The 24,007-nt window shown below is 44.2% G+C and overlaps 2 protein-coding genes across 2 annotated transcripts; one reads left to right on the top strand and one right to left on the bottom strand.

The window, feature by feature from the left end:
• Window positions 1–116: 116 nt before the first annotated feature.
• LOC144894186 (uncharacterized) lies at window positions 117–10,127 on the top strand. Its single transcript, XM_078786278.1, has 5 exons — window positions 117–174; window positions 371–1,306; window positions 6,888–6,958; window positions 7,860–7,948; window positions 9,718–10,127. The coding sequence occupies exons 1-5, from the start codon at window positions 117–119 to the stop codon at window positions 9,914–9,916; spliced, it is 1,353 nt and encodes a 450-aa protein (XP_078642404.1). The 3' UTR covers window positions 9,917–10,127.
• Window positions 9,621–23,140, bottom strand: LOC144894286 (saccharopine dehydrogenase-like oxidoreductase; the record flags this gene model as incomplete). Its single annotated transcript, XM_078786736.1, has 10 exons — window positions 9,621–10,050; window positions 10,360–10,477; window positions 10,585–10,666; window positions 10,880–10,991; window positions 13,955–14,011; window positions 14,727–14,846; window positions 20,073–20,190; window positions 21,134–21,264; window positions 22,826–22,875; window positions 22,954–23,140. Coding segments are annotated over 9 exons (960 nt in total), but the record flags the coding sequence as incomplete, so codon positions are not given.
• Between the last annotated feature and the right edge of the window lie 867 nt (window positions 23,141–24,007).

Genomic DNA, 24,007 nt, shown 5'->3' with positions numbered 1-24,007 from the left:
GGGCTACTTAGGGTCAGTGGTCAAAATGGGGTAACAGTTTTTAACTCAAAATTCAATATTGGGTCATTCCTGGTGGAATTTTTTGCCATCTTTCAACTTTGCTTTAGGTGGGAAGCATGGGGGTTTGCGATGGCATGCATCGACTTTGCTCTCATTTTATTTATTTCTTTTTGGGTGACATGGGCACAAACTAAATGAAGCACTGTTCTCTGCACATTACTGAATGCTTTGTTTTTTGACAAAAAATGATTAATTTTTTTCAATATTGACGTTTAATGTTTCCTTTATTTGCTAGAATCTTACTTTTGACCCTTGCATGATTAAAAAGTAAAGGAAGGGCCAGTTGAGGGCACAAAGTTTTAATAGTGAGTTTCGTACCAATTTTTTTGCAGATCTTCATCAAGCAAGATTGAAGCTGCATTACAAGGCCTGCAATATACCACATCTGAGGATGAGGATAAGGATGAGGATGAGGATGAGGATGAGGACGACGACGAGGCCAACAACGATGATGCTCCTATTGATGACAAAAATGAAGAATTTCATTTACACCTTCCACTGACAGAGGACGAGGAAGACGAAGAGACTGAAAATTTGAAACTGGAGGAAACATCAAACTCGTCGGCTCTGCAAGTGGACCAGAGCTCAGTAGATACTATGCCCTCGGACACTGCCACGCCCTCGGATACTGACTCTCTCTCACCGAGTGAAGCATCGGTGAAAAGTGTTCATGACACAACAGCGACTCTCTCACCTGCATCTGTTATTGGAAAGGACCGCACAAGAAAAACGCCCCAGCAGAAAACTCCGAAACGTCAGCAAGGTGCGACAAGCCAAACCCCGCTTTCCAGACGCCGCAGTACGCGGCTGTTGTCTATTAGCCATTGGGATGCCGAGGGACATTTGAAGTGTTTGTCCACAAGCATAGGTGACGAGGTAATAAATTTGGCCTCACCGAGGAGATCACTTCGTTTTCGGAAGAATTTGTTTTCGGATAGTACGCCAGCGGGAATGAAGGAAGATTCCAATGTTGCTTTGCAAGAAAATCAACAAGAATCACAGAGGAGGAGCTTTCGGCCTACAACGGATGTACCTAAATCCAATGCCAAAAGATTACTACGTCAACCACTCGTGTCGCCCTCTCGGGCTGTGCACTCGGTCTCGACTGAAACGTCAAAGTCGCGTCACACACCCTTCGAATTTGAAGAACACAGCTTAGCTTTACAGGCCGCAACCCCTGCCAGTCCTGAGAAAGTTGCCTTTGTCTTCTCTCCTCCTATCACCAGGTCTTGTGCACGACAGCGGGGTGAGTCACAGAACACCACAAAAGCACTTTGTTTAAAGACGAAGAAGAATACAATCCCAAAGTTGTCCCTTTGTTTTGCCAAATACTCCTTTCAACCTTGTGCTTCTTGCTTTCCTTGAATGAAGTCCAATCTTGATTGCAGAAAGCTTTGCTTATTCTGAAATAGTATTTAGCAATAATTGGTAACACATCACTTTTTGTATTGAAAATTATATCGACAAGTCGGGAGACGACGATGGTTCACGAGTGCGCAGTATTCAATGACAAAGGATGGACTGTAACCGAAACGCCAGGCCTGGAAATGTCAAAACGAAGGCTACTGACCTTGAAATGAGATTTAAAAAATAATGTATAATCAGTTATGCGGTTAGTTAGCGACACAATACCGAAAATTCGGTGAAAAATGAAATGAAAAAAATAAAATAAATAATAATAAATAAATAAATGGAAAAAAAAAAAAAAAAAAAAAAAATGAAAAACCGAGCTCCGTGGGGCTAGACACATGACATTGGCCGAACCAAATTTCGAAACCCCTGTCAGATTCCACCAAACCCCTCGGAGAAGATGTAGCTTGAACTCGATTACCCCATCAAAAGACATCGTTTTTGACATTTTGACACGCATGACATTTTTTTTGAAAAAGACATACGCCCACTCCAGGCAGGACACAACCAGATCATGATATCAACCTCCCACCCAAGTTTCATCAAGATCAGATGACATCATCGGGTAGTTATGCTGCGGACAGACAGACAGACAGACACACACACATGATGAATATAGTGGTCACTTGATAACTCGTGAACAACAACAACAACAGGCATTTTTAGGCTTTTCCCTGTAAGAGCGGGGGTTAGCCTTGCAGTCCCCATGACAATCTTCTCCATTCTTCCTTATTTTCTACATCTACCCTTGTTAACCCCCTTGCCCGCATTTCTTCTTCGACCATTTTTAGCCAAGTCTTTCTCGGTCTTCCCCGTCCTCTACTTCCTTCTTCATTCATTTCCCCATCACTCTTCTCAACCAGTCACTTTCATCCTTCCTCAACACATGACCAAACCATCTCACTGTTTCTCTTCACAGCATCCATCACTGGCTCTATTCCCATCATCTTTCGCAATTCATCATTTGTCTTCCTCTCTCTCTCAACGATACTCCACACATCCACCGAACCATTCGCATTTCCACCCTTTCCAGCCTTCGCTGCTGCTCTACGTTCATTACCCATGTCTCGCTCCCATAATTCATAACACTTCTCACACATGCAGCATACACCTTTCCCTTCAGCTTCAACGACACTCGCCTCCTCGTCAGCACGCCACTCAGTTCCCGAAACTTCTTTCATGCACATCTCACTCCAGCAACCGTTGCCGAATCTGATCCACCTTCTCCATTCAGCATGTCTCCGAGGTAGCAAAATGTTTTCACACCTTCCAGCTTCACGCCGACTCCAAGATCCAACTCAACATTTCCTCCATCTGCAGCTCCCTCTGTGCACACCTTACACTTGAATGTAGCTGCCACACTGGTTAATGACCCTCTCAAACCACTACATTTTTGATGAACCCACTCAGCACACATTGTACATTGAATGGAATTCACTCCGACACCCTTCCTGGTGTGTACCCCGATTCAGAGTGGGCGCACTGTATCCCTGCGCATCGAAGAGCGTGACCAAGGGTTGGCATCAGGAAGGGCATCCGGCCATAAAAACATTGCCTCAAACAGGGAACCATGATTGTCATGGGGCCCGCAAGGCTAACCCCCGCTCTAGCGGGGAAAATGGCCTTAAAACGATCATTCATATATATATATACCCTTCCTGCACACAGCACACGGCCACTTCCCAGTTCTTTCCACCTCACCACATGCTTTATTTACCAGTTGCCATCACCTTCGTTTTTCTGATATTCACCTTCAGACCTTTTGTCTCCATACATTCCTTCCACTTGTTCATCTTTTCCTTCAGTCCATCCATACTTTCTGCAATCAACACCAGATCATCTGCATACAACAACTCCCACGGTAAACCCTCCTTTACGTTTTGAGCCAGCACCTCCATCACAGCTACCAATAGTAGTGGACTTAGTACCGACCCCTGATGCACTCCCACCTTCACCTCAAACTCACCACTGTTCCCGTCCTTCGTCCTTACAGCTGTGCGCGCTCTTTTGTACATTGTCATCACTACTCTGATCAACCATTCCTCCACTCCTAACTTCCTCAATGCCCATGTCACTACTTCACGTGGAACCCTATCGAATGCTTTCTCCAGATCAACAAACCCAAGAAACAACTTCTTCCTCTTCTCCATGTACTTCTGCAACTGCCTCACAATAAAAAGCGCGTCTGTCGTTCCTCTTCCTGGCATAAATCCAAACTGCATTTCTTCAACCTTCACTTTCTTCTTTATCCTCCTCCCCAACACCTTTTCCAATACCTTCATTCCATGCTCCAATAACTTTATCGCTCGATACGAGCCACAGTCCATAGGGTCACCTTTCCCCTTGTATAGAGGGACGAGGGTACTCAGTTCCCAATCCACTGGAATGCGGCCTTCTTTCACCACCAGATTACAGATCTGTCATTCTCTTCACACCCCAATTTCCTGCTGCCTTCAACATATCTCCCACAACTCCCGTCGGCCCTCCCACTTTTCTACTCTTCATTGCTTTTATCGCTTCCTCAACTTCCTTCTCAGTTATCTTCTCTGCCGGTCCTAAAACTGGGTTACTCTCTATGTTGCCATCCCATTCATTCTCTGCATTCAACATTATTTCCATATATCTCTTCCATCTTCCTTTAATTCCATCCGGGTCCACAACGATTTGTCCCACTTCATCCTTCAAGCAACTCACCCCAATCACATCACACCTCTTTCGCTATCTGCTTTGCAATCCTGAATACCGCTCTCTGACCCTCTGCCGAATCCAAGCGTTCTCCGAACATTTTCCTACATGCCTCCTGCGCCTTTGCTACCTCTTTCTTTGCAGCCTTCTTGGCTGCCTTATAACTTTCATGCTCTGCTTTTTCTGCCCCCATACCCTTCGCCCTCTGCCACTCCTTGAACTTCTTCCTCTTCTCGTCAATCTTCTTTCCAACTTCATCATCCCACCACCATGTTTCCGAGTGCCTCGGTGGTTCTTTTGTCCATCCACATACCTCACCAACGGCTCCCAACAGACTATCTTTCATTGACATCCAACCACTTTCAAGCTCAACCACATCATCCTCGACCATACTCAGCCTCTCTTTTAATGCCTCCCTCACTGTCACCTCTTTCAACCTCCACACCTTCATTCTCGGTTGGTACTTCACCCGCCGAGCTCTCCACGCACCTTTCGCCCTTATGTTGCAGACAACCAAGTGGTGCTGTGAAACAGCCTCCTCCCCTGGGATCACCTTTGTGTCCCGGAGGTGCCCCCTATCTCGCCTACGCACCAGCAGGTAGTCAACGGTTGTCGTCGACCCACCTGACGTGTATGTAACAAGCTTATTATCCTCTTTCTGGAACTGAGTATTACAAATCAACAAATCAGCTCCATCAGCAAACTCCAAAATCCTTTCACCTTCTCCATTTCTCACACCATATCCATAACCCCCATGAACTCCGTCAAAACCATCCATACTCCTTCCCACATGTCCATTTAGGTCTCCTCCTACCACAACAACTTCCTCATCTTTCACGTTTTCCATCAGCTTCTCTATCGCACACCAGAACTTGTCCTTCTCTTCATCGCTCCGACCAACCTGCGGAGCATATCCTGAGATGACGTTCACCAAGAGCTTTCCAATCATCATTTTCACCATCAACCTTTCACTCACTCTCGTCACACTCACCACATTGTCTACAAACTCCTCAGAAAACAGGACACCAACACCATGCATGCCCTCTGGGCACCCTTGCCACACAAACTTGTATTTCTGTCCCTGCCTACCCTTCACCATTCTCACACCACTTCCCTTCCATCTAGTCTCCTGCACACAGCATATGTCCACTCTTCTTCTGACCAATACATCCACCACTTCTCCTGATCTCCCTGTCATTGTCCCGACATTCCACGTCCCAAACCTCAGAAACCGATCTCCACGTGGGGCATCATCAGACGTTTCGTCGTCATAAATGGAGTCATTTCCACCCTTTCTTCGATCGGGTTCCCCACCTTGAGTTTTGACGAGAGGGAGTGGGGTCCCCCACGGGGTACTTCGGGCTGTACCCTCCCATATGTAGTTGTAATTGTCATGGTTCTCTTTTTGAGGCAATGTTTTTATGGCCGGATGCCCTTCCTGACGCCAACCCTGTAAGTCGCCTCTTACGACACGCAGGGATACGGTGTACCTATTCTAAACCGGGGTACACACCGGGTTGATAACTCGTGAACCAATAATCATTTTTAAAGCGACAAACCTGAACCAATAATCATTTTTAAAGCGACAAACCTGAGGCAGATTTATTCATCTCACTTGCCTCTGCTCTAACAGGAGAATGTCGCAGGGTAATTGCAGCCAATCAGGGATCCACAAAAGCAAGAAGGCTTTTGTTGAGCTTGGTAGGTCCCGTTGGAAGTTCCACGTGGTACTGCTGTTTTCTTACATATTTTTTATACCTCTGCAGCCCAAGGCTGGACGCATTGTTTTCCGGTCGTCCGTCTGGCCATTCGTGTTTGTGTTCGTTATTGGGTTTCTTGTCGCTTAGACAACTGGAAAATCACTGAAGGGATTTCATCCAAACTTGGCAAATGTATGGACGGTAACACAAACATGGACTGGCTCAATCTTGGGGTTTAAAAGGTCACTTGCCCTTTGAAAATCATTTTGCAGATCATAACCAGAGTAAGAAACATTTGACGTTTCTCTTCTACTTTACTCTCTCATGCTCTGTCATGTGAACTTAAGTGGGATGACATCTGATACGGGCGGCTGCGCATCAATCGCCACATTTGTCAAATTCCATTTCCAGTTTCAAGGCCTGCAACTAATTTTTACCCTCGCCAGAGGAGAGGGTATTGCATTTGAGTCCATTTGTCCACACAGAATAAATGTGATTTTCTCTGCAACCGTTGTGCTGATTGACAGGAAATTTTCACCATAGGTGCAACTCCACGTGTAGAATTTTTTGATAACGATGACGTCATAGGTCACGTGGTTCGGCCGCCATCTTAGAAAAACCGAAAAACTTTGCACCTCCATACCTCCGAAAGCACTGAATAGGAAAAATTGAGACATGGCTCATTGTAAAGAACTCTCCATGGGAAATAAAATATGTTAATGTCATACGTACCTCCATTATGACGTCATAATTCAACAAGTACAAAACTTTATCTGATCAAGATGAAATTTCTTGAGCATAATCTCGGGATAAATTGGTGGGGGAAAAAAAATGTCGTCATTGGTCACGTGGTTCGGCCGCCATATTTGTTTTTCCACAAAAGCCTTAAAAACCACTGAAAACATCCTGGCATGGGTCTGCAATCTGATTGCTCTTTCTAGTTTTGATGATGTAATACTTTTGTTGTGAAGCACTTTTTCTCACATCATTGCTGCACCTCCTACCCCTCTCCTTGTGTTTAACTCTCTACAGCTGCAATGGCAGCGACAGAACCATTGGTGGCGTACACGTTCTCACCTCCACACCTGAACCCTGCCAACCGGGTACGTTTGCGGATTGGGGGAGGGTCTTGTTGTTTTCCTTTCCTTTTCGATCACCATGGATGGGCAGATGATGCTCTGGTTTTTGGCCTTTTAATAATAGATGTACTTTCAATTTGGCAGGCAAATCAACTACAAATATGGTAATGTTGGTAACCTCTGCCACAAAAGGTGGATGGAGGTTATGTTTTCACCCCTGTCTATCCGTGAGTGAGGTATCGCAAATTGTGGATGGATTGGGACAGAACTTGGTGGACAGGTTGGGTGTGTGACAAGGACTAATCTATTCCATTTTTGGTGAAGATCCGAATCCGGATATTATCATTTTTCAAGTGATTCTTCACTGTTGAGAAATGGGGCCAAAAACGATATATAACATATTTCAAGAAGTTGTGAATTTTGACAAAGCTAGGTGGACCACTGAAGGGATGGATGGTGAAAGATGGGTTTTATAAAAGTGTCAAGCTCACGGCTCGTGAATTTTTCTTTTGGTGTTCCCGAAAAACCGTGAATTCGTGTGACTGCCGTGAATAGAGAAAAAAATTCGCGGGACACTTCCGCGAATAGAGAAACAGGTTACATTTTATCAACCGCGAATATGTGAAATCTGCAAATAGGCTATGAATAGTTATCAACCGCGAATATGTGAAATATGCGAATAGTGGGGTCCAACGGTATTTCATTTTCAATAAATTTGTAAAAATTTCTAAAAATGCGATTTGACTTTGCATTTTTGGGGTATTATGTGTGGATCAGTGACAAAATTTACATTTACTGCATTTTAAATTCAGGCTTTAACAAAAAAAAATGCGAAAAAGTCAAGGGGTGTGAATACCTTGTGAAAGCACTGTAAAACTACTCCTTTGCCAGCTCCTGAACTGGAATTTCTCGTCATTTTTTGCAGGACAAAGACAATATTGAGAAGGTTCAACAGTCCACAGGAAGAAAACAGAAGGTCAAAACATCAGCTGAAAAGAGTGTCAAAAGGAACAGGTATGTTGAACAATTTTCTCTGTTGTTGAAAGAACCTCTGAATATCTATGAGATGTCATTCTACTCAATCGATTTATAAACGTGGTCGTGTGCATGCATCAAATTATTATTTTCCATCCCAACTCCACGAGAATGTGCGAAAAGATGAAAAGGTCAGGAAATTTTGAAAATGTCTCCTTTCCTTTCCTTTTCTACCGATCCATAGCATGTTTTAAACTTGTATGTTGGAAATCTAAAGCTTTTTCATTCATTTTGACATTACTTGTCTCTTCCCAAGCACCTGAATCACGACGCCTTCCTCAGGTCACAGGGACGAATTTTTTTGTGTGAAACACGTGTGGATGTACTGCTGATGCAGTGCCCCCTGTAGGTTAGAGCAGGAATTGGTTCACGTTCACCTACTCGTCGCAAAAGGACACCGTGGGATCTTTCACATCAAACTGTGATGGTCACTATCTCCAATTGTCGAGTCTGAAATAGTCAAGCAAGAGTTCAGGGTTGTCTGGACATACTCTCTTCCAAGGGTATCTTCATACTTGGCTTGGCACCTTCCACTGGAAACACCTCCTCTCCCAGTGATTGCTGGAGTGCCACAACGTCTTGGGCTAAGTCTTCTTCTTCATATACAAATGACTACCCCAATGTTCTTGCTTTTTGTAGATTCCAAATTGTGCTGTAAAGTATCCCCATCCCATCAATAGGGTTAGTGGTTGCTTACCACTCACGTGGAAAGGATCAGATGCTCGTTTGAAATGATCATTCAATATGGATGAAATCTTAATCTCATCCTGCATCTCCAAGGATTCTCAAACCCAATTGTGTATTTCCATAATCAACCACTGGAAGTTGACCTTTTGGGCCTTACCTTAATCTATCTCTTTCTCTTGGATTAGATAAAATCTAGCTCCAACCACGGAATCCCTTGTTGTTCCTCATACCACCTCCAGTTGTGCCAAGTCCTGTCTTGAAATCAAAACGACTCGTGGCTTCCAAGGCCTGACCATAATTCTATGAAGTACTGCTCTCGTTGATAGATGGGAGGTGGAGGTACGATCTCGTCTCCTGCAACCAAAAGCTCAACACCATTTCACAATGTAGAAGCACAGGACCAGCTGCTCTATCAGATGTGTTTTTTTTAACCATTTTACCTCGCACACGTAGTGCAAAGTGGGATAAAGCAATTGGTTCACTCCTGGCTGTACAGACGTCAGCCTGTGATTGAGGAACTTTTTGATTTCAATTGAATTCTATATTTTGAACACGAATCGGAAGCTTAGGTAGCAGTGCTTCGACATGTTAGGCTGTCCCGACCAATCAAATTTGTCGCTCACTCTGAATGCGGCGTACCAGCAGGATTCAGACAAAATGGCGGTGCTGAGGAATGCAATCACAGAGCTGACTTCATCCAAAACATGTTTTTATGCATTTTTCTCTCTCAAAGATCGTTCCAAAATAGTCCGTTTCTCTGCAAAGAGTTGGCACAAGGTTCCGCTCCGCTCTGGACTGTTCTGTTTAAGCAATCGGCTTTGTATGGTTTCCACGTAATTAAATCCCACTCTTCATTTTGCCTTCAGGTGGGCAGTTCACTACCTCTCTCCTGATGAAGCTCTTATTCAGCTTTGTTCACCCATTCCCTTTATTCGGTCTCTACATTGGTTTCCTATTAGCAAAGTAGTTTTGTTTATATTTTATTGTGCATTTTTCAAATTACAGCAACGTACCAACCTACAATAAAACACCTGGTAAAGCATTTAAATTGTTACTAACAGGAAGAAGGCATTGACAATTGAAGAACTCGACCTCATCTCTCCATTGGCAAGGCCAGCAATGTGGTCTCAACATGTAAAGCAGTCCCGGACAAGCATCAGCCACAGGATGACCTTGAGAACCCGGTCTCTCTGGCCGCGCCAGGTCACTCGCAGGAAGCTTGGTCCCACCAAGAAAGCACCTGCGGGATCTCAGAGTTAAAGCTTCCAACAGGTGGAACTTTGCTTCAACATTAAAAGCGTAGCTAGAGAATTCTTTGTGGATGTTGCTTGACAAGATTTGACTTGTTTTTAAACGAAAGCTCCACCGAGCAAGAGATGTCAAAGGTGATATTTCTACAAAGAAGGGCAAACACAAGTACAGTAGGCCTTTGGTCTCAATCAGCAAATCCTGTGTATTTTTTCAAGTGCAACATCTACTGCAAAAAGCAAATCCTCACTTTTTTTCACTTTCTTCGACTTCGTACATACAAGTTATGTTAGGAATCTTAATGTTTGCTTAAAAATATTTTAAATGTAAATTTAATAAAGGTCCAAGTTTCATTTGAAAATTTTTGTTCTATTTTGCTTCATCCTTTTTCCCCACACCAAACCAATGTGCACTTTCAAATTCAAAGACCCATGGTTGCACCCTCCCCCTCTTACCAGCACAGACAGGTCCTATTTAGGCCCAGTCAGCACAGAAAAGTGCAAGCCATGCTGGGTCAGGCGCTTGATCAGACTGGTACCACCAAAAGCAATGCCAGGTGTGTACACACCACCTCTGCATACAATGGAACCACGGCACATGGTCAGAATCCTCTTAGGCCACCACCTTCCTTGTGAAAGTGTGTGTGGTTATGTAAACCGAACAACAATTGCAAATCTCACTTTGGGGGAAGAGCACTCTGTTCTTGCAGCAGGGTGAGACCACATTGCACCAGGAAGATGGATGTTGCTATGTAGCCAGGATCTGCACACAGTGCATTGCATCAGGTGCTCATTTACATTTTATCAAGGACAGAAATAAGGGTAAGTGACCAGGCAGCCAATGACACCACCAACAAGTATCTGGTGGCAGGTATATAGAAGGGGCAGAGTTTAAATGAAATGTTCACAGACAGGTACAAGAGGCCCTGCATAAAGCCTGCACTACCCCAACTCATACAGGTTAGAACTTGCTTACCTGGTCCTCGCACTTGAGTTATAATCTTCTGCTCCGGCTTGTCCTGTTTCATGTCTTGTGTTTGGCTGAAACCTTCCCCAAAGAAAGTCATGCTGAAAGAAGTTTCCTCCATCTGTAATGAAATCCTCATTAATGTTGAACCAAAGCTGCTTTTACAAGAGTTAGATTCTAGATAACAGGCAACTACCTGGATTACACACTTCACTGTGGTGCCACCGTCATTCAGAATTACCTCCTTTAACAAAGGGAAAAGAACCACAACAAACACACTGGCATCATAATTGTGGCGGGCCATGTGGCAAGGGGAAAGGGGGGCTTATGGGTGTTCCTTGGGTAAACTGACTTTTCATCGTTTTCTGACCACCCGTAAGCTCCCTTTTTACGTGGCGTGCCACATATGCAGAACAGGCAGGTTATCCCACACTCAAGGTCATTAATTATCCACCTGGGTTTTTCCTAGCAATCTCAGACATGAAAGCTCTCCCAAAACTTATCGAGGTAAAAGCAAGTTACGGCTCTTCTGGCCCGATGTCTTTAAAACAGACGAGCGAGTATGCGCTGTTGAAGCTTTCCAGGTAGGAAGCAAAGTTTTTATTTGTAAGGAGGATATCTCAAAGTTGTGGATGGATTCGGATGAAACTTGCTGGACAGGTAGGGTGTGTGTGACAAGGATGAATAGATTCGATTTTGGTGAAGATCCGAATCCAGATTAGTTTGTGTTGGTTCTGGGGCTGGTCAATTGTCTTGGTTTGATGATTCTGGTCGTGGGTCGTTTTACTCGGGCGCTGGTGGTGCCTGCACCACACGTGGGAAGAGGACTTGGTGCGTCTAATCAAACCACTTATGGGGAAAATCCAGAATCGTTGCTCACCTCCATTCATTTGTTCCTCCCACCTGTGGAACCAACCTTGTCAATGTCTTCAATCTTACTCTTACCTTCAGTTCTTCAAACCAGCCGGTCACCACCATCTCAGGTCATCCATCATACACATATTATATATATATATATATATTAGCAAAAATACCTGGCGTTGCCAGGTAACAATGAGTCGCTTCCTGATGGGAATATGATGTACGCAATCTGTGTCCATTATCTAGAGCGAATTTTAAAAATAGATCGCAGGTACACTGAACTCTGATGCAGTGGAGTGACACCCTATCCCATGGAAGTTACACTCACAAACTGCTTACAAAGTATCAGGCTATGCTTCTGCAATTAAATAAACCATTCCTGTAAGACAATGACATTATTTTGCTCCTTCACCTCAGTTTCGTTCACCAACACTAACACAACACTAACACAACACTAGCACACACACGAGAGATGGGTATATCTCACCGGCACCGATCTCAAAGCGAGCTGCGTTTTACCTGACAAAGTTAAATTTAAAAAACTAACACCAGAACGAGAATCCCAGCCTTGCTTAAATAAATACATTTATACACTTAGTTATAAGATCGCAAGATATGGTAAATTTTGTCAGATTTCACTCCAGATTTGGACATTATTTAGTCTACAGCATCCAATCCTCATAACCGAATCCAGATTTTGATAATAATCTTCAATTTTGTTATGATAATCGATCGTGTTTCCAAGGCAAGGCACGTTTGAGTAGGCTGAAACAAAATGGCGGCTTAAGAACCCAGTGAGGTGCAGTGGGCTGACCAAGATGCAGTTTTGTCAGGTCAGTCTCGACTGCCACTGGTAACATGTAACCCAGTGCTACCTGCCACATGGTCGGGCAGTCGGCGACTAAACTGGCTACCCTCACTGGCTTGCCAGTGGGGAGGGTGACTGACACCCCGCAGGACTAAAAATAATACCTGTCAAAGGGCGGATGAGCTCCCTCTGGGAGCCAACGGCCATCCAGTAAGGAGATGGTGTCTCCAAAAAAAACTCATCTAGTTGGACCGGTTCCTTAGGTAGAAGGTTGAAGGTAGAAACCGTTCAGAGTGGTACTTCCGTTCGGACTTAGGAGCGTTAAAGTGGTGCCCGGAACCATCTTACACTCTCCATGTCAGGATTGCTGAATTTTCTTTCTCTCTCTCAAACTACAGCTAACGGGCGAGCTTCAATCTTTCTCACAAATAAACATCATACATTTTTCATTATACACTTTTCTTCTCTTCTATTTAAGGCCTGGCCTCGATGAGGGCTACATAGTCCGTGCCTGTAGCCTCCAACATAAAAAAAAAGATGGTGGGCCACCATATTGGTAAGCCACCACATCGGTTTTTATTTCTTTTCTTATGAGCACCTCATTAATCATCTTCAAAAAAGGATGTTATAACACCCAAACCAGTTTTCATCCTTGCAATCTGTTGGAGGTCCAAGTGTATGCATGCAAAGTTCGGGGCCGCTAGGTTTCATGGTTTTGGAGTTATGGAGGAGGCAGACGGACACTGCATTTTATTGTTATATAAATCAGTATATTTACAGTATATGGGAGTGTACACTGGATCAGCATGTCGCTGCATCCTTGGACGACTCCTCAGCACCATCCCGACACACCACCGTGTATGCTACGGAATGAGGTACTGACCTCGGAAGTACTCATTTCACCGACCTCAAAAGGATGACAGGCTGAGTCAGCCCCACCTGGTATTAATTCAACAGTTGAATGGGATTCAAAGTAGCAAACTCAGGACCTGAGGATCCCGAGCCCACCACCTTAACCATTAGGCCAACACCGGGTGTATCTATACGCAACAATGATCTTTTCTACCCTGTGTCTTTGCCTCCCCTCCCCCCCCCCCCCCCCCCCATTTTTCTTTGTCTCTGCTGTTAGTTGGTATACCCCTCTTTTCATACTGTTCCTTTTGTCCTGTTACATCCTGATCTCTTCTATGTCCTAGCTCCTCTATGAGCCTAGACACTGTATACAAAAAAGCGCGAGTGTGACATGGCGCTCGAGACAGCCCGGCCTAGCAGTACACTCGGTGAAATGCTGTTACATTTAAGGTTGTCCATTCCTAACGGGGGCTTAACATTCCTTACTACGACTTTTGCTGATGAGAACATTGGACAAGTGCAGACAAACATGCAAGTCGATGACAACTACTTTTGTTGCATACCTGCTTTTTTGTGGGTCCTTCATGTGAGAATACACCAAAAGAGAAGATCTTGGGGTACTGAAAAAGCATCATGTGGTAAATATCAATGAACAATCACCATAATAGGGACAAATAAGAAGGGTATTTTACAGTTGTTGATATTGACTATCCACCTTTTACAGTAAGAAAATGTTGGCATAGTGAAAAATAAATAAAATACTCGGGACAAAAGGGTACAATACTGAGTTAAATGGGGATGATTTGTGTGTTTAGCAACAAAGACTAAATGTTATCGTAACACGACCGTGTTAGGTTCAGCACACAAATCATTTAAACTGACTTCATAAGAGAACATTTCCAGAGCACTAAATGCTCTTATTAGAGCATAAAATAACAAACAGGTTCGAACTTTCATCAAAAAGTGTAACTTCACTGAGGTTATTAAATATTCTAAAAAGGCACAAATTAAACAAGATGAAAAACAAACCAATTACAGCGGTGCTTCACACAGGAAGGGCATCCGGCTATAAAAACTGCCTCAAACAGGGCGCCATGAGGTCATGGGGCCCGCAAGGCCAACCCCCACTCTAGCGGGGAAAATGGCCTTAAAACGATCATTCATTCATTCTTCACACAACTGGTTAAAAAAATGCCAATGAATGTTACATGACTCTTCAATGGGGAAAATAATTCATCAAGTAGTTGAAGGACCGATTAAGAATATTCACACAAACCAGTAATGTGTGCCAAGTTTTGCTTGGTGTTTTCTGCAAAAAAAAAAAAAGACCCTCACCTTTTCCAAGAGTTTTCGTCCAAAGCTAAACCTGGCCAATAGGCCAAACATGATCCCCATGAGGATGGTTAGTAGCAGATAGCCAACACTCCCCACAGTGGCATATGCTGCGTACTGCAACTGTAACAAGAATTAAGTGCAACTGTAACGTACTGCAAGGGGGACGGGGGAGGAGGGAGGAGGGGGGAGGGGGAGGGAGGAGGGGGGAGGGGGAGGGAGGGGGAGAGGGGGAGGAGGGGGGGAGAGGAGGAGGAGGGGGCGAGGGGGGAGGGGAACAACTGAATTCCAGATCTCAAATCATCCCTCGTGCACAACAGCGATTTCTACCTGTTGGCAGTGTGAACTGAAGAGGACGAAGCCCAACATTCTTGATCCATTATATACTTATCGCATCCTGCACAGACTAATGGACCCAAGCTTCGATCTACCATGATATATGTACCCCAGAGAGGATAATAGAAACTTTCCCACCCCACCCTCGTGGCTCTCACATAGAGAGCAGGTGTACACATGTAAATAAACAAACAAACTTTCCTTTTTCCAGCCTTCCCAGCCTGCATTTCCAAATGCACAAACTATGATTCATATATAATGCAAACTTATCAAAGCTAACTAACTTCAAGCTAACTTGGGTTAAGTCAAAAAAGCATTTGTAATACAAAAATATTTGATTTCTATGTCACCCTCAAACATATAGGTGGCAGGGGGAACAAATCCTTTAAAACAAACCACGTGTGGTTCCTCCAATGATAAACAGGGTGTGCAATGCTCAACTGAGGAGGATCTCGGACAGGATCCCATCCACAGAGGCTGCACGGGATACAACCTCTTACCAGAGCAAAGCTGGTGGGACCAGAACGGCACTCGGTAGAACGCATACCTCCTCCACCAGGCTTAACTGTTTGTTTTGTATTCCACTGATAGGCCGGATCTGGATTCGGACCTGAACCAAAATCTAATTGGCTTGTAACCGGAATTGTTACCTAACCAACTGGTCTACCAAGTTTATTCATAACTCGTCCATAACTTTTATAAATATCATGTTATATATCACTTTTCACCACCCGATCTCTCAATGGTGAAGAATCACTTTAATTCTGGTAGCTGGATCCGAATCCTGATTTTCACCAAAATCTAATCATTTCGTCCTCGTCACATACACTACACCTCTCTGCCAAATTTCGTCCGAATCCGTCCACAACTTTTTGAGATTGTTCTGTATCTTGTCTTGTTCACAGACAGACAAACAGACAGACAGGGGTGAAAACATAACCTCCATCCACCTTCGATGGCGGAGGTAATAATATCCACGGAGGCACCCGTATCCGTCCTGGCAACCAGTGGGATCAAATTTGTGGAGCCAGATTCAGGTCTCCATTTGAAAAATGTGCTGCGAGTTAGTAGGCCCTTATCCAGAATTGTTGTTGCCTTGAAGGCTGCCAGATTCCAAGGCGAATCTTCCCGTCTTTTCGCTGACAACATGCATTTTAAGGCCATGTTCCCTGCTAGAGCGGGGGTTAGCCTTGCGGTCCCCATGACAATCTTCTCCATTTTGCCCTATTTTCTGCATCTCTCCTTGTTAACCCCCTTGCCCGCATTTCTTCTTCCACCATCTTTAGCCAAGTCTTTCTCGGTCTTCCCCGTCCTCTACTTCCTTCTACATTAACTTCCATCACTCTTCTCAACCAGTCACTTTCATCCTTCCTCAATACATGACCAAACCATCTCAACCTGTTCCTCTTCACAGCATCAATCACAGGCAATATTCCCATCATCTTTCGCAATTCATCATTTGTCTTCCTCTCTCTCAACGATACTCCGCACATCCATCGAACCATTCGCATTTCCACCCTTTCCAGCCTTCGTTGCTGCTCTACGTTCATTACCCATGTCTCGCTCCCATAAATCATAACACTTCTCACACATGCAGCATACACCTTTCCCTTCAGCTTCAGCGACACTCTCCTCCTCATTAGCACGCCACTCAGTTCCCGAAACTTCTTCCATGCACATCTCACTCGAGCAACCGTTGCCGAGTCTGATCCACCTTCTCCATTCAGCATGTCTCTGAGGTAGCAAAATGTTTTCACACCTTCCAGCTTCACGCCGTCTCCAAGATCCAACTCAACATTTCCTCCATCTGCAGCTCCCTCTGTGCACACCTTACATTTGAATGTAGCTGCCACACTGGTTAATGACCCTCTCAGACCACTACATTTTTGATGAAACCACTCAGCACACATTGTACATTGAATGGAGTTCACTCCGACACCCTTCCTGCACACAGCACACGGCCACTTCCCAGTTCTTTCCACCTCACCACATGCTTTACCACTTGCCATCACCTTTGTCTTTCCGATATTCACCTTCAGACCTTTTGTCTCCATACATTCCTTCCACTTGTTCATCTTTTCCTTCAGTCCATCCATACTTTCCGCAATCAACACCAGATCTCTCGCATACCGCATACAACAACTCCCACGGTAAACCCTCCTTTACGGTCTGAGCCAGCACCTCCATCACAGCTACAAATAGTAGTGGACTTAGTACCGACCCCTGATGCACTCCCACCTTCACCTCAAACTCACCACTGTTCCCGTCCTTCGTCCTTACAGCTGTGCGTGCTCTTTTGTACATTGCCATCACTACTCTGATCAACCATTCCTCCACTCCTAACTTCCTCAATGCCCATGTCAATACTTTGCATGGAACCCTATCGAATGCTTTCTCCAGATCAACAAACCCAAAAAACAACTTCTTCCTCTTATCCATGTACTTCTCCTGCAACTGCCTCACAATGAAAAGCGCATCTGTCGTTCCTCTTCCTGGCATAAATCCAAACTGCATTTCGTCGATCTTCACTTTCTTCCTTATCCTCCTCTCCAACACCCTTTCCAATACCTTCATTCCATGCTCCAATAACTTTATCGCTCGGTACGAGCCACACTCCAGAGGGTCACCTTTCCCCTTGTATAGAGGGACGAGGGTACTCAGTTCCCAATCCACTGGAATGCGGCCTTCTTTCACCACCAGATTACAGATCTCTGTCATTCTCTTCACACCCCAACTTCCTGCTGCCTTCAACATATCTCCCACAACTCCCGTCGGCCCTCCCGCTTTTCCACTCTTCATTGCTTTTATCGCTTCCTCAACTTCCTTCTCAGTTATCTTCTCTGCCGGTCCTAAAACTGGGTTACTCTCTATGTTGCCATCCCATTCATTCTCTGTATTCAACAGCATTTCCATATATCTTTTCCATCTTCCTTTAATTCCATCTGGGTCGACAACGATTTGTCCCACTTCATCCTTCAAGCAACTCACCCCCATCACATCACACCTCTCTGTCGCTATCTGCTTTGCAATCCTGAATACTGCTTTCTGACCCTCTTCCGAATCCAAGCGTTCTCCGAACATTTTCCTACATGCCTCCTGCGCCTTTGCTACCTCTTTCTTTGCAGCCTTCCTGGCTGCCTTATAACTTTCATGCTCTGCTGTTTCTGCTCCCGTACCCTTCGTCTTCTGCCACTCTTTGAACTTCTTCATCTTCTCGTCAATCCTCTTTCCAACCTCAACATCCCACCACCATGTTTCCGAGTGCCTCGGTGGTCCTTTTGTCCATCCACATACCTCACCAACGGCTCCCAACAAACTAGCTTTCATTGACATCCAACCACTTTCAAGCTCAACCACATCATCCTCTACCCTACTCAGCCTCTCTTTTAATGCCTCCCTTACTGTCACCTCTTTCAACCTCCACACCTTCATTCTCGGTTGGTACTTCACCCGCCGAGCTCTCCTCGCACCTTTCACCCTTATGTCGCAGACAACCAAGTGGTGCTGTGAAACAGCCTCCTCCCCTGGGATCACCTTTGTGTCCCGGAGGTGCCCCCTATCTCGCCGACGCACCATCAGGTGACTGGGTTACTCTCTATGTTGCCATCCCATTCATTCTCTGGTTGACGTCGTTGTTGTTGTCGGTTGTCGACGGTTGTCGTCGACCCACCTGACGTGTATGTAACAAGCTTATTGTCCTCTTTCTGGAACTGAGTATTACAAATCAACAAATCAGCTCCATCAGCAAACTCCAAAATCCTTTCACCTTCTCCATTTCTCACACCATATCCGTAACCCCCATGAACTCCCTCAAAACCATCCATACTCCTTCCCACATGTCCATTCAGGTCTCCTCCCACCACAACAACTTACTCATCTTTCACGTTTTCTCCTCATCTCACCTCACTCTTTCTCATCACCTCCTCATGACAAGAATACCAATATTCATACAATTGTGAGAAAAGAAAAAAAGGTTATTGTTATTCGTGAGCTACATCCGTGTACTATTATATATTTTCCTATGTAAATAGTAGAGCTCCTTCCGTATCCATCACACTTTATTCTAAAGCAGTTCCTATTATTGTAGTGCAGGGGATGTCATGAGACTGGTGCACTGCCGGCTTGAAGCGCTGGAGGGATGAATGCAACAATCCAACGATCAGTATTCCAACAAACTATGGACAAAGGCCTTGTTGAAGGTGGGCGATTGCCCAGTCTGGCTTTCGATGCAGGCTCAGAAATCAAGTTGTGCTTCAGTCGAGAACACTGCACGTTTTCAAACATCCTTCAAATGCAGAAACGGCAAGGTCTTATGCTGGTAGACAACGGTCGTCGCTATAGTAATGCATCAAAGGCAGCTTGTGTAGCATTATTCAAAATTTCCACGTTATTACAAAGCATTGGCTGTTCTGCAATGTGGAGAAATGTACACGTGGCCGTAGAATGAAAAAAAAAGAATGTGGGCCGTAAAAGGTTTGTTCACGTCAGTCCGCATGCTGAGGCTTGAGTCAGACTTAAAAGAAGCATTATTTGCCTGAATCAAGTCGTGTTTCGAAGTTGCGTGTTAAACACGGCTGAAAACAGTGTATTTGGCCAATGAAAGTCCATTTACTCGAAACAAACAAGCGACACCATCTCGAAACAATATGTACTTGGTGAAATGGTGCTTTTTGTGGTGGAGGGTGTGGAGTTTATTTAAGTAGTGGGGCACAATATATCCAACCCCCAACTCTTCCCTCCAGTGCTTAAAGCCAACAGCTCACCACCGTCTCGTTATCTTCCATCCCAAGCCACGCTTGACTACCTCACCACCAACACGCAGCTTACCATCTTTCACTCTTCCTCACCTCTTCCCATTCATTTAACTACACGCTCGTATCCCTACCATTCCACTGTCGATACGTGTTACTTTATCCTTCATAACCTTTATCTCTGAGCCAAGATCATATTTTGAAAATGATACAAATCTTACATCAAATATCAAATATCAGACTATGCTTGTGAACGACTAACCGGGACTCTCTCCAGGTTTTCATGCATGAAGCGTTGCGTGCGTCGAACAACTGATACATCAGAGCCGGGGAATGGGAAAGCCCAGCGCTCCACGTCTTTGCTGTAGAACACCATGCCCCTGCAAGGTGCAAGCAGCACACATACATCTCATATGAGAAGCATGAAAAAGGCATTTGGCACATTTCACCTGCAGAACTACAACTGGCACAAGGAGGCAGGTAAAAAAAACAAAAAACATCAACACCACAGTGGAGGGTTTGAACCCAAAAATGAAGACCCCGCACCTCCCTAGGTCCAAAAAAGGAAAGGAAGAGGGGGAAAAAAATTTTTGGGGGCTTGGGCTACCGCAGATGATTGGCCCACACTGAAATAAAGAGGGGGGCAAAGGGCTTGAAGGGAACTTTGTAAACAAACATGGAGTGTTCTAGATGGGAACAAGTATAAACTAGTGGCCTCTGAAGAGCCTTCCAGAATCCCGTGCTTGGTGTAGCTCTAGTCACAAATTGCTGAAGGGGATCCGAGATTGTGCACTAGCCTCCCAGGGCGCAATACCCGGGTTCGGGCCCCCGGGGTTCTGGCGGCAAGCCTGTAGGAACACCGATTCAAACTCCCTCTAGCAAGCACTGCAGAGCCAGGAAGCATCCCCAGTAGCAGAAAGAACCCTCAAAACTCGCCATACTGCAGCCATCCTCAACAGCTTGCAATAGAACCAAAGTTTCACTAAAGGACAGGTGCTGATACCACCCCTGGCAGCTGAGGAGTCTTATCAGTTTTTTTAAATGGTGGAATAAAAATAAGGGTTGGGGTGGGGATGGACAGGGTGTGGCAAGAATAACATCACGAAGTACTAAATCTCTAGCTCTATTCACTGTGAAACCTCAAAATTAAGTAGTTAAAAAACACTTCTAAATCAATACCGATGATCATTTGCCATTTCATGAACTTCTTGTTTAATTTCCTCGTTTAATGCGTCATTAATGCTTTAAACATGTGGCTTCAAAACCTCCAGCTTCAGAAGGGACAAAACACCAGTGCTGCCCAAAAGTGACATCAGTCTTCACCTTTTGGTCAACTTGCGGCCCATTACTGGCAGGGGCTTGTAACCAAAATGCTTGCGCAATGTGCGCAGACTGGCTTGGTCCGAAAAGCCATGAATCGCCGATTGCCATGTGCCAAAATGTACGCCAGCTCCCTGTTCGAGAAAGGTACCACGATCAACTCGAGAAAACCGTCACAAGAAAAGTAAATGTAGATTCAATCAGAATACCCAGAGGCAGCTTGATAAAACATGATAAAAAAGCTAAAGAAAACGCAAAATTATTTTTCCTAGTCCTCGCTGGCTGAGTGGCTTGTCGTCGTGGGGCCTCAACCATCTTGTGCCCATACAAGCCTTTGTGCCTAGGCCCCAGGGGGATAGGATTATTCATTTCTCTCCTTGTATACAAGCTTGCGTGGCCCCTCATCCCTTTTTATATCTGTTGACTGCCTGGTTTGTTCCGTCTAGCTATCGCATCTTGTCCACCTTTCTCCCCATATAAATCTTATAATAAAACCCATATTAATTCCAAGATGCATCTCATGCCTTTTTTCTTCCTGCAATCTTGCAACCACCATTATTTCCAATTGGGTACACGTTGGGGATGAAAACACAGCTACAACTCATCACCCCAGCGTGGTGGGTCTTTGGTAAAATAGTTTGGCTATTCACGGAGGCACATCAGGCTCGTGAGTCTTTGATGCGGCAGTATTTCTGTGCCAAGTCTTGTCTGGATTAGTTGAAATATAGAGGCTGCGCAGGCCAAACACTTCATTTTGTGATCTAATTTGACCTTTGTCGACTGCTGTGAAATTCAAAGGAAAAACACACGACCAATGTCTACTTGCTTTAGTCTGAAGGACCATGATAGTAAGGAAGCATTTTGCCAATTCTTGTCTGGTCGAAAAAGAAACGATTGGCAGGACAAGCTTAAACAAATGAACATCCAATTTTAAACTATCGCCACCTGAAAAAATCTGAAAATGAATATAATCCGAAAATTTTCCACATATTCGGATGAAGGATGTTCAAAAGCACCTTTATGCCAACTCTCATATCCATCAATTCAAAAATAACGGCATGGAAAGACAAAATGTTTGTTTCACCTTTGACCCCTTAATATTTCAGCAAGGGCTTGGAGAAAAAATAACGAGCTAATACTCTAGGTACCCCACCTTTTGGATTGTATGAAATATAAATCTGTAATATGAGCTAAATCTTGAACGGTTTTTGAATTTGAAATATCACGTACACAAACCAAATTACCGAGATGGTTGCCATGGAAACATTATTCAGTGATCTCATCTAATCAGGATCACAGCAGTGATCTCATCAGGTTGAGATAACGTCATGAGGAATAGATATGTGCAATATTAAAGCGAAATATTGAACGGTTTTTGAAATATCGCGTACACAAAAGTACACGGACAGATGATTGGTCGGTCGAAGCCCGTTTTAATGTTCCCCGTCTACAACCTTGTTGGAGAGGTGGGGGACAAAACCAATAGGAAATGGGACTGGCTGTAATGGAGCAATATAACACATCAAATTTGAAAAGGAATAGCTCAGAAATCAAACAATGATGTTTGATTTTCTTCTTTCTTTCTAACAACTACTCAAAACAAAAGATAAGAAAGGAAAAGAAACAATACATCTTCCCTCCCTGTAGGAGGGAACACAACGACGTATCCAGCATATTGGGTGGCGTTGCTGTTACCTCGGCCCCAGTTTGGATCGCCAAATAGCTTTCAACTGCAGTCAAAGTCCCTGTAACACAAAACAGATTAGCAAATATATACCATGCTAACTACAGTAGCAGTGCATGCCTCGACTCGCTCAAAGTACCTGGAAATTGGTCACGTGTGTAGAGTACTCCCATATCAGCTGGGATAGAATCAAAGCCACAGCTTCCAACGACATACACACCCTTCTCAGCAGCCATCTTGTCATACTTCAATTGCATACTTTCCAGAAACTGCAACAAGAGTGAAAGACTCAGTAACAAAGTGAATTGATGGGTAATGGGTCCTAGTTAATTTTCTCCATCATGAACACGGCATTTAAGGTTTCTCCTATTGGCTTGTTACTTGTTAGTTAAGTTTTCATCCGTTTGTGAGCAAGATATGTCAAAAGGTTATGGACGGATTCTACAAAACTTAGTAAAAATGTTTGGATGTGTGACAAGGACGGATTGATTAGATTTTGGTGAAGATCTGGACCCGGATACAAGAATTTTTATGTCTCCGCCTCCGAAGGTGACCAGAGGCATTGTTTTGCGGTTGTCCGTTCGTCTGACCTAAAACCTCGTTTTCCTCAGCAACCAAATGTCCGATTGAGACAAAACTTTCAGGGTAGGAGTGACACACATGAAAAAATTTTTAAATGATAATTGTGATGTCATAGGTTATGTAGTATTGCAACCATCTTGGAATAAACGCTAATAATTAAATATATATTTTTCGGAAACCGCTGAATGGAAAAATTTGAAACTTGGCACATTAAAACCCTAAAAAAACATCTTCTCTCAAACCACCAAATTGATTGACTTGAAACTTTACGTGCGTCATTGACTAGGCATGGCGATTATTGATTTTGGAGTGAAAAGATCATAGGCAAAAGGTCAGAGGTCATGTTAGGTAAAAATTGTGTTACCACGATAAGTTGTGAACCATTGATGGGATTCTGACCAAATTTGGTACAAGTATGTATTATGATGTAAAGATTAACTGATTATATTTTGGGGTCAAGAGGTCAAAGTCTGTAATAGGTCTATAACTTGAGAAGGCTGAAGGGATCCAATTCAAACCTGGTACAGGTATGTATAATGATGTAAAGATTAACTGATTCGATTTTGGGGTCAAGAGGTCAAAGGTAAAATGTCAGATGTCCGGTCAGGTAA

This window comes from Myxine glutinosa, chromosome 11, assembly GCF_964187855.1.
Source record: "Myxine glutinosa chromosome 11, kmMyxGlut1.1, whole genome shotgun sequence".
NCBI classification, from domain to species: Eukaryota; Metazoa; Chordata; class Myxini; order Myxiniformes; family Myxinidae; genus Myxine; species Myxine glutinosa.
Note: the sequence above shows the minus strand (reverse complement) of the source record. Positions and strands in the feature narration are given on the sequence as shown.

Bases quoted from the DNA above. Each gene is read 5' to 3' on its own strand.
- LOC144894186 (XM_078786278.1), top strand. From the start codon at position 117: ATGGGGGTTTGCGATGGCATGCATCGACTTTGCTCTCATTTTATTTAT. The intron at 1,307-6,887 runs GTGAGTCACAGA...AACTCTCTACAG, and splicing joins GTCTTGTGCACGACAGCGGG to CTGCAATGGCAGCGACAGAA. The intron at 7,949-9,717 runs GTATGTTGAACA...TGTTACTAACAG, and splicing joins AAGAGTGTCAAAAGGAACAG to GAAGAAGGCATTGACAATTG.